General features: G+C 54.7%; 5 protein-coding genes across 5 annotated transcripts; 2 read left to right on the plus strand and 3 right to left on the minus strand.

Moving 5' to 3' along the window:
• Positions 1 to 99: 99 nt before the first annotated feature.
• BKCO1_4000197 (protein hir1) lies at positions 100 to 3,570 on the plus strand (the record flags this gene model as incomplete). Its single annotated transcript, XM_020275623.1, has 5 exons — positions 100 to 136; positions 217 to 291; positions 374 to 589; positions 643 to 3,405; positions 3,461 to 3,570. 5 exons carry the CDS (start codon positions 100 to 102, stop codon positions 3,568 to 3,570), a joined length of 3,201 nt encoding a protein of 1,066 aa, XP_020134216.1.
• A 900-nt stretch (positions 3,571 to 4,470) lies between these two features.
• BKCO1_4000198 (uncharacterized protein) lies at positions 4,471 to 5,970 on the minus strand (the record flags this gene model as incomplete). Its single annotated transcript, XM_020275624.1, has 2 exons — positions 4,471 to 5,702; positions 5,751 to 5,970. The coding sequence occupies 2 exons, from the start codon at positions 5,968 to 5,970 to the stop codon at positions 4,471 to 4,473; spliced, it is 1,452 nt and encodes a 483-aa protein (XP_020134219.1).
• Positions 5,971 to 9,387: 3,417 nt separating this feature from the next.
• Positions 9,388 to 11,305, plus strand: BKCO1_4000199 (fumarate reductase flavoprotein subunit; the record flags this gene model as incomplete). Its single annotated transcript, XM_020275625.1, has 2 exons — positions 9,388 to 9,508; positions 9,636 to 11,305. 2 exons carry the CDS (start codon positions 9,388 to 9,390, stop codon positions 11,303 to 11,305), a joined length of 1,791 nt encoding a protein of 596 aa, XP_020134218.1.
• Positions 11,306 to 11,394: 89 nt separating this feature from the next.
• Positions 11,395 to 11,892, minus strand: BKCO1_4000200 (uncharacterized protein; the record flags this gene model as incomplete). Its single annotated transcript, XM_020275628.1, has 1 exon — positions 11,395 to 11,892. The coding sequence occupies one exon, from the start codon at positions 11,890 to 11,892 to the stop codon at positions 11,395 to 11,397; it is 498 nt and encodes a 165-aa protein (XP_020134305.1).
• A 309-nt stretch (positions 11,893 to 12,201) lies between these two features.
• Positions 12,202 to 12,738, minus strand: BKCO1_4000201 (uncharacterized protein; the record flags this gene model as incomplete). Its single annotated transcript, XM_020275629.1, has 2 exons — positions 12,202 to 12,392; positions 12,450 to 12,738. 2 exons carry the CDS (start codon positions 12,736 to 12,738, stop codon positions 12,202 to 12,204), a joined length of 480 nt encoding a protein of 159 aa, XP_020134304.1.
• Between the last annotated feature and the right edge of the window lie 219 nt (positions 12,739 to 12,957).

The raw sequence follows: 12,957 nt of genomic DNA on the forward strand, positions 1-12,957 counted from the left end.
CACACCAGCACCACGACCGCACCTCTCGCCCCGCATCGCGCCTTCCTCGACCCGCCCCCGGCCTGATTATGAGGAAGCGCTTCGAAGCGCATCGCCAACATGCACATTGTCAAGCCCGTCTGGTTGACGCATCCTGGTAAGCTTCTCCGCGCAGCTGCTGTCTTTCCCGCGCGCTGTCGCGTTTCCGATCCGCCACTAATTCGCGCGCACCCACAGGTGAGCTCAAGGATTTCGAGGTCTACAGCTGCCATGTCTCGCCCGACGGAAGCAGACTGGCTACCGCTGCTGGAGGTATGTCGACCTTTCGCACCCAAGCCCATATCCGACGGGCAGCTCCTACTCGCACACCCGCGATACTGAACATTCTGCGCAGACGGACACGTACGGGTATGGTCGACGGAGGCCATCATGAACTCTGCGAACCCGGACTACAAGAAGCCCAGGCAGCTCGCTGCCGTCAGCAACCACTCGGGCACCATCCACACCGTGCGCTTCTCCAGCAACGGCAAGTACCTTGCCTCGGGCGCAGATGACAGGGTCGTGTGCGTCTATGTCCTGGATCCCAACCCGGTTTCGCATTCCACTTTCGGTACGAGAGATCACACACTGGGAATTGGTTATCTTGACTAAGATAGAGCTTAGGAAGCAACGAGGAGCCGCCTGTTGAGAACTGGCGCGTCTTGCGGCGTCTGATCGGTCACGACAATGATGTCCAAGACCTGGGCTGGTCCTATGACTCGTCGATATTGGTTTCAGTGGGCTTGGACTCGAAGGTCGTGGTCTGGTCGGGACACACTTTCGAGAAGCTCAAGACAATCAACAGCCACCAGAGCCATATTAAAGGCATCACATTCGATCCGGCGAACAAGTATTTTGCAACCGCCAGTGACGACCGTACCATCAAGCTCTTCCGTTTCACGCCGCCCGCTCCGAACGCTACATCACAAGACTCAGTAGGCAACTTCGTCCTCGAGACCACCATCGTCGCTCCGTTTGTTACTTCCCCGCTCACCACGTACTTCCGGCGGTGCTCCTGGTCGCCAGACGGCAATCACATAGCCGCGGCGAACGCAACCAACGGACCGGTGAGCTCTGTGGCCATAATCAACAGAGGATCTTGGGAGAGCGACATCAACCTGATCGGCCATGAAGGACCTGTTGAGGTTTGCGCCTTCTCCCCGAGAATGTTCTACAGGGAGCCCCTTACAGACGCTCACAAAGACGCCAATGGCAACTCCAACCTGCCTTCAGTCACTGTCATCGCTTGCGCCGGACAAGACAAGACGTTGAGTATATGGAACACGAGCTTCGCCCGACCTTTCGTCATCACTCAAGAGCTCTCAAGCAAGTCCATCTCTGACCTTGCGTGGTCGCCGGACGGTGAACATCTGTATCTCACCAGCCTTGATGGGAGCATCATGGGCGCCGTGTTTGAACCGGGCGAGTTGGGCTATGTTGCGCCGCTTTCAGAGAGTGACAAAGCTCTGCAGAAATTTGGTGCTGGCCGAAGGCTCGGCATGGTCGAAGGAACGGATGCGCTACTCCTGGAGGAAGGAAGCAAGGCAGGCGAGCTGAAGGGAGTACAAGGGCGAATGGGTGAATTGATGGGAGACGGAGCTCCCGCGCCTGCAAGTGCTAACGGTGTCACGACCCCTGCACAAACAAACGGCTCAGCTGCTTCTCAGTCAAATGCTCAAACAAACGGGCAGGGCTCGGCTGCCCAGACACCAGCGGCTCCCGCATCATCCGGAGACCCCAGAATTGACAAGCTCAAGCAGCGTGTGACTGTTACCAAGGACGGCAAGAAAAGAATCGCTCCTCTTCTCGTTTCTGCGTCTTCCGGTCTGGCAGAATCTTCTTTGCCACAGACACAACTCGTTTCTGCGCAGCAGACCAGAAGTGGCCCAGGCGCTCGGAGCGACAACCCTCACAGTATCCTGGACCTATCGAAACCGTACGATGGCTTGCCGAAAGGAGGACTCGCCGGTCTTCTGCTCGGGAACAAGCGGAAGTTTGCCGAGATCGACGGAGACTCGGAGCGTAGGACTGAGAAGAGATTCGCAAAAGCCACGGTAAATGGTGCTGCTCCCATACTGGTGAATGCTCCAGATGGGTTAATACCGCCAAAGACGTCCGAAAGGCCATTGGAAGTTGAGATTCCCGAGCCTCTACGGCCAGCCATCGTAAATCCCAGCCTCTCTGTGAGTCAGTTGAGGCTGGCTGTGCCGATGATTCGCACTGTCATTGTTAGGACAATGGATGGAAGTGAGCCGCCGCAGTCTGGCGATAGCTCGAAGGAGGACCTAGTGATTCTGGAAGCCAAAAACGCAACGACACCGTCGAGAACGGGAAGACCGCAAGATCGAGATCCTACACGTATCACATGCACCAAAAAGGGACAGACTCTGTGGCAAGACTTCCTTCCGAAGCCGGTCATGCTTGTGACTGGAAATCCGAACTTCTGGGCTGCAGCGTCTGAAGACGGAATGGTACATGTCTGGACACCTGCTGGGCGCCGGCTGCTCAACCCATTGACGCTCGAAGCCCAGCCGGTCATCATGGACTGCAGGGGATGGTGGCTTCTCTGCATCACTGCCGTGGGCACTTGCTATGTCTGGAATATCAACACCCTCTCAGCCCCTCATCCTCCGGTCTCTGTCGCTCCCGTACTCGACGCGGCGATACACTCACAAGGCCCACACCTCATGGGCACACCTGGAATTGTGTTCGCGCGTCTTAATTCACAGGGTCGTGTCATCGTGGCTCTGTCCAACGGCGACGGCTACACGTATTCGCCAATGCTCTACGTCTGGCAACGGCTCACAGAACCTTGGTGGGCTGTGGGATCGCAGTATTGGAACACAACAGACTCGTCCGTCAGCAATCTCACGTCTACCGGATTGTCCAACAAGAACGAGAAGAACAAGGACAAAGACGTCGACGAGGTTTCACCCGAAAACATATCGGCCGGCATCATACCGCAGCTCGAGCGCAACACGTCGAACAACGTGCTCATTCGCGGCCGTGCGTTCTACTTGCAGCGCCTCATCAAGGCATTGCTGTCGGCCGAAGGCTTCGAGAATCTGGAGTCGAGCATCAGCGTCGCGCATCTGGAGAACAGAGTGGCTGCGGCAATGACGCTGGGCGCTCGAGAGGAGTACAAGATTTACCTGCTCATGTACGCAAAGCGGCTGGGTGCGGAAGGGTTGAAGGGCAAGATCGAGGAGTTGCTGAGAAGTCTCATGGGAAACATCTTCGAGGACGAAGACGAGCGGGACGGCGACAAGGCGGGCGGGAACGCCGCCGAGGCGAACGGATCGTCATCGCAGGGTGGCGGCGCGAAAGAAGACGATCTCGTGGGCTGGAAGCGTGAAGAATTGCTGAAAGAGGTCGTCGTGGTTCTGGGTAAGCTGTTCCCCCTCTCGATGATTTGCGACGTGCACTAACGCTCTCGAAACAGGCAAACACCGCGATCTTCAGCGCATCACGGTTCCTTACGCGCGGCTGCTGGGCGTCGTCGACCAGCTTCGTCCGGCGAACGAGGACGGCGACATGGACACGGAGCTCTAAGGGCTGGAACAACAATAACAACCTCTTCCGCAGGCACTCTGAGTTTCTCTGGAGCTTGCTTCTCTCTTCTTCGTTTTCTCATCGGGCGTGTAAATTAGGCTAGGCTCGGCTCGGCTCCCAACGGTCAAAGCGTGCAGTGGTGCTGATTGCGTGGCGGCAAAGGCGTTCATACAAAGTGCTTTGCTGGATTTGCATTATTTTATGCGCGAGCGAGGAACATATGGTGTATCCTTGCTTGGCCTTTTTCCCACCGTTTTTTTTTTCTCCTTTCCTTTGCTTTTTCCTTCTCGGCCCTGCTTCAGCCTCATGGAGGTATTCGAGCTGATGCGGGTATGGACGGAGGATCACTGAGCGAGGTGTAGCTGGAATTTAGCGCAACTTTCTTCCTTCCTCGGGGGGCATTATACAAAAAGTACTGATTACTCCCTTGGAAATGGTATAGTGGAAAAGATAACGATTTGTATTGTATTGAGTGCGGATGGTGATGTGTTGAGGGATGGGTTGAGCTGTTTTATGTGATGCTTCAAAAGTTCCAAGTATCATGCGTGCCTTGGGATGATGGGTGTAAGGCATCATCGGGGTACTCGGGATTGTATAGGAGCGAGAATTCTCTGTGGGATTGGTGTGAATCAATGTTTTTTGTGTTGAATCAAAAAGCGGAAGCGACCTTCATCGTAACCACTGAGCAGCGGCGACAGCGTGAGGGAGTGTTTTTCGTAGCCTCTAGCAGTCACTATCCTTTCACATTGCTAAAGCAACAGCTCCATTGCGTTACATACTTTCTGTCTTATTTCGTATCGATTACAAGCTCTTACTGAATAAGAAAATGAATTGACTTGAGGCCTTGCGTATTCCGAGTCATTCGTGTTGCATTAAAGTCTCTCTGATACCTTTCCGAAGCTACGCGAGGGATGCGAGCAGCTCGGCGATGATTGTTCTTGGGTTTCCGCTATCCATCTGATTTTCCGCTTGTAAGAATTCGAGCTCTTGATTCAACCATTCCTGAAGAATCCCATGCTCAGAATCGTCGACCGCATGTTCCACAACTTCAAATGCCTGGGACTGATCACTAAGTCGTAGCGTCCAAGCCCAGTTACCCCCTCCAGGCCTCCTATCTAGCACAGCATTTTTCAAGATACCGTGCTCTTTGATAACGTTGTGCCTTCGAAGCACGCGCACACTAAAGTGCATGCTCTCGTTGGAGACTATGTCGGTCTGGCCTGGATCAACTTCCTCGAAGCCGTCGCGAGACCAAAAGTGGCAGCGTGGTTTCCGATTTGACGACCCCAGAACACGGTACCCCGCCTTTAAGGAATCTTGTACCTTCGCTATGGCTCTGACATCAACTTTTAAAGCGTCAGCGGCTGTCGGTTGAACGGATTCAATGAAATGGTTCTCACTGTTCCCTGGCTGAGCTTGGCGGCTCCAACCCCAACTCGACGTTTTACTTCGCTGTATGATCTGCCCTGGTGGCTGAGCGAAACTCGGGCTCCCGAGATTGTTGAGGTCGAACCTCAGATGGTCTTGCAACTTCGAAACCATCCAGACGAGTGCCAGGTGCGCATGGCTGTCGTTATCCTTGCCTCCTCCTATGTCGCTATGGCAGCCCGTGAACCAGCATTGCTCCAGAACCGGGCCATTCTGAGGAGGGGGGTTTTCTGGTATCCGCCAAACCATAGGAGGGTATTTTGACCGCCTCTCATGTAGAGCAAGAGCCTGAAAAGCATATCTAATGTTGCGATAGAGGTCAGAGTTGATAAAGCACAACGGGTCCGGAATCAGTTGCTGGTAGGGTTTGGTCCGAGGCTTCAAGGGATTTCCAAGCGTGCTGACTGTGTCCCATACTGCGCAGGCCTGGATCCGTACGGTATCAGGATGACGATAGGCGGCAGTTTTGTACAGCCAGTCCAACAGCTGTGGGAGGATGAGCTTCCCCTCCTTCCAGTCGCGGAAGATACCGGGCAAAAGGAAAAGGCGTGCCTTTGTAAGAAGTCCAACTTGACCAATCAATTGTGCTATGCATCTCACTGTGTATGCTCCTCTTGAGAAGCCAATCAGGTATATTTCGTCGTGTTCGCGCTCATAATTGTCGCAAATGAAGCTGTATGCTTCCCGGATGTTCTGATTGATGCCTGGATGATCGTCAGAGCGCTGAGAAGAGCAGGCATTACCCGACATACCTAATCCAGTAGCCTTGTTCGCAGCATCCATGGGATTGTGCGGATCCGTCCCGACACCTGGCTGATAGAATACGATCTGAGGGTTGCCGTTCTCATCCGAAGCACAGATACATCGTGAAATCCTTGACACATTGGTCAAGTTCGTGCCAAGGGTTGCATTGCACGCTGTGCCATCACAGCAAATGATGATCTTCCGGGCGATCGTCTGGTCTCTGTCCATGCTTAACCAGCCATGAGCCTTGTAGAACGGATGACGAAAGTGGATGTGCTGGAAGGAGACGGAATGTGTATTGCAGCTTTTTGAAGAGGAAGCTGGATCTCAACAACTTGATGTACATACGATGCTGGCACAATAAATTAAGAGCTGCAATATGCTACACCGCATGTTGATACAGAGCCTTGCAGCTCTTGGAGAGTGTGTGCTATCTACTGCTGCAAAAGAAGAAATGGAGTATGCAAATGCACAGCCTTTCCCAGCACCCGGTGGCTGGCGTGAAAACCATGGCTTCGTTACTCATCCGAGATATTGAGTCTAGTACACCTGATATTGCTCTATGCGGCAACTCACATGATACCAGAACCCTGGAAGACGAATTCAAGTTAGCCATCGACTGTAGAAAGGAAAAGCACTGTTTGCCCACTTGAGTCAGATGGCTGACATTCGTTTTCGTGGTCTCGGAGCCTTGTCCATTGCACAGTCAGCTGAACTCAGCTGGCTCAATAAGCCGGAGCGTACGATCGGGTGTACAGGATGGCACTGCAGCTGAGTGATTCCGCGATGCTTTTTTTTTCGTCTCATGTCGAGGCTGAGTATTCCTTGTGGGACCCAAATAACCATTATGCTAGAAGTTGGCTTCTTCGAGCCAGCATCGGGAGGAGGACTTACTCTATGAAAGAAGAAAGTAAAGTGTTAGCAAAAAAAAGAAAAGAAAAAAGCCATTATGTTAGGTCTCGGAGTTTCCGAGAAAGTCCGATTACCAAGTAGAATCGGCTAGGACTCCTGCTTGCAGTTGAAACACTTTCAGACATCAGTAAGCAAGTAGTTGTATCGTAGCCATCTTGCGCCTCACTTGATGGAGGTGTTTTTACATCCTTTTGACTATCGCCAGCAAAAATGGAGAGCGTTTGTGAGTACTTTCGCCAAGAACCAAAAGAGGGGTAGGCATCATGAGGCTGGTCATTCGTGTAACCACGCCATCATACGGTTTCTAGGGAGAGCCTTGCAGCAATCGATGCAAAGCGGAACCATCTTACGCTCAGTATGCCACAGTGGTTCCTTTTGTCTCAGCAATGATGTCTCAAGTGCTCATGTGCGACTGATGAGAAGAGTGTCGAGCCGGCAGATCCCCAGCTAGCCTCGCCCTTGGGAATGCATCGCCTTTCCCCTCCACAGTCTCTTGCAACCACAAACGAGCACACAGACATTGTTGAGACGTCATGAAGAGCCTAACTTTTATTTCCTTCAAAAGACTCCGGCACAGACGCTGGATTAAACACAAGCCCCACATCAGGAAAAATGTCAGAGAGCCGAAGACAGTAAAGTCGCTGGAGGGAGCGGGCCATGTCGGTATCGAGGAAACGTACAGACCGGATAAGGAACCACCCCTCTTCGAGTATGCTATGCCCTTCCGCTATAGTCTTTCTTTCATGATTTTCTCTGAGTAGGCTGACTGATCACGACGTTTTGCGCAAGTATTGTCTGCGTCCACGGCCTTGCAGGCAGTCAAAAGACGACATGGACAACCGACACGGGAAAGCTATGGCCCAGGGCATTTCCATCAAATGAAGTGCCAAGATCCCGTACCCTTGTCTATGGCTACAGCAGCCATCCAGAAACATTGCTGGATATCCCGTTGGGGCAGAGACTTCATGTTCTGGCGAACAAGCTACTGGAGGATGTGGATGAAGATCGAAGACAAAATCCAAAAGATTGGAATCCTGTATGATTCTTGCTGGTACGTGCTGTAGGTGTTGAAGCTAACGATGCGAAGACACGACCGATCGTCTTTGTGGCTCATGGCCTCGGTGGCCTCATCTGCCAATATGTGAGATAGTAAGCATGGTAAGGTTCTTGGAAAGGCTTTTAACCACATTTCAGGCTACAACATCTCTCGACGAAGAAAAGGAATCTGCCAACACTGCCCGACTAGTGCATGGAGTCATACTGTTGGCTACGCCTCACTCTCGCGCTGGGTTGGCACAATGGGCGACAATATCGGCCAGATCTCTTGACAAGAAAACAGTACGGACCAAGCTCGCAGATAGTGTGGACCGAATCGTTAAACGGCAGCACCTATTCCGCCAACTGGTTGGTACCGCAGATTCCACTTCAGAGACGTTCAAATCCCGGATCAAGGTCATTTGTTGTTTTGAAACGCGACACCCTGGAGAACACACCACCATCAAGAAGGATCAGGTCTATAATCCTTTTGAGTGTAAGTTATAAAGTGAGCTGACTTGGACACAGCAACTTTCCCCAGAGTGGGCCATCACACCATACTCAAAACCGATCGAGGCCCGCGGAATCAGCGACGAGCGCGAAGGTCTAGCACACTTCACAACCTATGACGGTGATTCTGGCTTCAAAATTCTCGCAAAAAAGCTTTCAGAGTGGTCAGAACAGATGGAGATCGATACTGGCCCACACTTTGGGACCAGTGCGGGGATTGAGCCAGAGTCAACGCCGATGGAGGTGTTTGAAGACGTTGGACTGCGTCGACAAATGCTGGCCGCCACGATGCCCACCTCACGTATATCTATTCCTGTATAGGAATTGATCCCTACACAAGTCAGCGCGGTTGGTCCGGCCATAAGGGAACGACACGCCAGCAATCATTATGCTAGGCAGCCTCAACCAGCCAGCACATGGGGTATCCTTTACGTTGCAACGTTCTGACCCGAGATCTTGGGAACATTCTATCGCGCGCTTAAGTTGAAACAATATTCGCGTTTTCTTTCTTTCTTTTCGACTCTGATCCACTATCGCTGAGCTTGGAGAATTTTTGGCGATGATCTTGCGTTGGTACGATTGGTTAATGGTTTGACTCAAAGGGGACCTTAATCTAGGATCCCGTTAGCTTCCGCTCGCTTATAACTTCGCAGATAAGCTCACAAATAACTTTACTGCGCAAGTTGTGTGCCATATGTATCTTGTTGCTTTTTTGACTGTCGGATTCTGAACTAGACTGATTAAGTTGAGCGTTCTGGATACGTATATGTCCTGCTAAACCCTCCCTTCCTTCTCATCTTTCTTATCGACTGGAAACGTCTGGGTAGGAGAGCTTTTCTTTGTTACATGTCTCGAACACTGAATTCGGAAACATTGGGTACGAATTTAAACTCGGCGACAGTTCGAAGCTAATCAGCAAGGAGCATACGAGATGGCTCTGCAGAGCCCAACTCGCCCATCAGAATCGAGTACAACGCGCGGAACAGCACTGAGTGACATTATCTGACGTACGACGTGCGGGGTCTCATAGCCGGTTCGGCAGTTTAGACGTGGGAACGGGCGATCGACACTCCCGATGGCAGGTACTCCGCACTCCACACTCAAGAAGTTACAAAAACGAGCCCTCACTTCCTTTGTCAAAAAGACTTCCTCCTCCCCTCCACACTCACACAAAACCCCAACCTCACCATGACGCCCCCCCTCCCACCCCACTGCACCGTCCTCGTCATCGGCAGCGGCAACGCCGGCCTCAGCGCCGCCATCTCCGCCGCCCAAAACGGCGCCGAATCCGTCCTCCTCGTCGACAAATGTGCGTGATCCGTCCCTAGTCCCTAGTCCCTTTCCCCCACCCTTTTCCACCTTAGTCCGTCCCTTCCCACCACCACCCCCACCCTTTGCCCCACCAACCTAACCCCCCCTAACCACCACCACCACAGGCCCCCCCTCCCACGCCGGCGGCAACACCCACTTCACCGCCGGCGCCTACCGCACCACGCACGCCGGCGCCGCGACGCTCCTCCCGCTCGTCAACAAAAACAACAACAACAACGACAACAACAACGAAAACAACAACGACGACGCGCCTGCCACTTATAGTCCTGAAGAAGTATCCATCCCCCCCTACCCCGCCGCCGCCTTCGCCGCGGACATCGCGCGCGTGACGGACGACCGTGCGGACCCCAGCCTCGCGGCCGTGCTGGTCAACGACTCGTTGGGTGCGGTGAGGTGGTTGAAGGAGTGCGCGGGGGTGAGGTGGAGGTTGGGGGTGGAGAGGCAGGCGTATCGCGTGAGCGTCCGGGACGGAGATGGTGGGGGAGGAGGAGATGGGGATGGTGGAGATGGGGATGATGGGGGCGAGGGAAAAGGAGAGGGAGAAGGAGAAGCGCGGCCGGCGGCGCGCTGGCGCTTCTGGGGCGGTCTGGCGCTCGTGACGGAGGGGGGCGGGAAAGGGCTTGTGGAGGACCTGCTTGGGGCGGCGGCGCGGTGGGGGATCAGGGTCGTGTGGGGGGCGGGGGTGGTGGGGCTGGTGGTTGTGGGTGGTGGTGGTGGTGGTGGTGCAGCGGTGGATGCTGCTGAGAAGGCGGAGAAGAAGGTCGTCGGCGCCGTGCTGCGGCACGACGGCGTCGACGTGCCCGTGCTCGCGTCGGGAGGGGTGGTGCTGGCGGCGGGCGGGTTCGAGGCGAACGCGGCGATGAGGGCGCGGTTTCTGGGGAGGGAGTGGGGCGAGGAGGGGCGGGTGCGCGTGAGGGGCACGCCGTTCAACACGGGCGAGGCGCTGGAGGTGGCGGTGCGGGACGCCGGCGCGGCGAGGGCGGGCGACTGGGCCGGGTGCCATGCCGTGGCGTGGGATGCGAACGCGCCCCGGAACGAGGACGGAGGCGGGGACAGGGAGAGGACGAACGAGTACACGAAGAGCGGGTATCCGCTGGGTGTGATGGTGGACGTGCGGGGCGCGCGGTTCGTGGACGAGGGCGCTGATTTTCGGAACTATACGTATGCGAGGGTGGGGAGGGCGGTGTTGGGGAGGGAGGAGGGCGTGGCGTTCCAGGTGTGGGATGCCGTTGGGGCGGGCATGTTGCGGAAGGAGGAGTATAGGGAGGAGGTGGTGGAGCGGATCGAGGCTGGGAGCTTGGAGGAGTTGGCCGAGAGGTGCGAGGAGCGCGGGTTGAGGGATCCCGAGGCGTTCGTAGGGACGATAAGGCGGTTCAACGAGGCGGCGACGAGGCATAGGGAGAGGCATCCGGAGAGGGTGTTTAACCCGGCGGCCAAGGATGGCGTTGCGACGGAGCCGGGCATGTTGGACGTGCCCAAGTCGAACTGGGCCCTGCCGATCGAGAAGCCGCCGTTCCTGGCGGTCAAGGTCGGGTGCGGTATCACCTTCACCTTTGGTGGGCTGGCTGTCGAGCCTGAAACAGCTGCTGTCATGTCGGAATCAACGGGGAAGCCGATTGACGGATTGTATGCTGTGGGTGAGATGTTGGGAGGACTTTTCTATGGAAACTACCCCGGTGGCAGCGGCTTGACTGCGGGGACGGTTTGGGGCAGACGAGCTGGCAGGGATGCAGCGAAGAGAGCACAGAAAGAAAAGGGAGCGACGCGTCTGTGAGAAAACAGCGTGTACTAGATGAGGTTTATTCACTGCTTCCCCACGTCCGATTTCTCCCTGATGACAGAACGAAACAATCTAAAACCTCTTCAGGCTCGTGCCCTTTTTGCACCACCACGTTGCTTGTGAAACCCCCTCTTACAACCCTCGGCGTCCGCCTGGCCTCCGCAGCACGTCCAGACAAAGCCCTCGGGATACTCTTCTCGATTCTCGTCGGTGTCGATTGGACCGAAGATGTCGTCATCGGTGTCGTCCCAGAAGCCAGAGTCCCAGTCGACGTCACATTCACCTAAGCAAGGCATCAACACGGAGGAAATTTGGTAGGATGCGAGTGAGGGGCGACTACCGCTGTGCCAGGAACATTCGGATTCCTTGCTTAATGCGAACTCGAATTCTTGGCCACACTGGCGGCAATGCTCATACTTGTTGCGTTTCTTGGGGTTCGCATCGGAGTGGTTTGCTGGTATCAGAAGCTCGTTTTCCACCAGCTTTTTGCCGTGTGGATCGGCAATTATGGCGATCAGGGTCTTGCGGAGACGTTCATCGTCGGCGGAGCTGATGGCATTGATGACTGGGGATGACAACATGGTTCGGAGGTGCTGAGGAGAAGTTGATGTGATGAGCGAGGCGTGGTTAAGAGTTGTCGGCACCCCATGTCGCTGGTGGGGTTGCCACGACAAATGCCGTGCTCAGATGGTCGTTTTCGGAAGCTCGTCCCGGCTATCATTCGATGTGCAAGCACTTCTTGGGGTGAACTGCCAGCGCGAAATTGCTTTTTTCTTCTTTTTCTTTTTTTCGCGGAGAGGTGGGGTTTTGAGCAGTCGCATCACCAGAGCAATGGCCAAGTTTCGCAATGATGGCGCCGATGGACCGCTGCAAGAAGATGGGGCCCGGCATCAAGAGCGGTACTTTTTCTGAGACGCGGTGCCAGCTTTGTGATAACCGATCAGGCAGCCTTCAGCATCGCTTTGCTCATTACAGCAGCTCCACACGAAAGCTTCGGGAAACTCTTGGCGGTTCTCCTGGGTGTCAATGTCCTCAGCGGCGCCACACCAGTAGCCCTCTTCCGAGTTGATCATCAGGTAGCCTGCTCGACGGTCAGCGACGGGATCGAATAAAGATAAATGGAAATGGGGGCCCATACCGGAATGCCAGACGCAATGGTCGTGTCCGTTGGCCGTGACGTCGAAGTCTCGCTCGCACTGTTCGCAGCGGTCGAACCTCTTGCGTTTTGCAGATTTAGATTTGGCAGGCAAGACAACGGCTGGTTGCTGTTCCATGTGCGGCTGCTCGAGGCGAAGGTCCAGCTCGTCGAGTTCGTCCTCGACAATGCTCCTGCCGTACTCGCTGTCAAGAGTTGCCAACAGAACAAACTGCAAGCGCTCCAAGTTGGCGGCAAGCATGGCTTGCAATTCGTCGTCAGCGGCGTCCATGTTGTAGGGAAGAAAGGGATGGGGATTGCAAATTCGGATGAGGGTGTTGCAGAGCCTTGTTCTTCTGGTGCACTGGTCTCGCTTGTTGTCGGGCCGACGACGACCAGAAGGGAATCCATGACTACTGCCAAGTGCATGTCATATCTCTTCATATCTCTTCCGCTTGGTGCTGGACGGCGCATAGATTTTGACGTGTGGGATTGGGATGGCATCTTCCTT

This window comes from Diplodia corticola (genome assembly GCF_001883845.1).
Source record: "Diplodia corticola strain CBS 112549 chromosome Unknown scaffold4, whole genome shotgun sequence".
NCBI classification, from domain to species: domain Eukaryota; kingdom Fungi; phylum Ascomycota; class Dothideomycetes; order Botryosphaeriales; family Botryosphaeriaceae; genus Diplodia; species Diplodia corticola.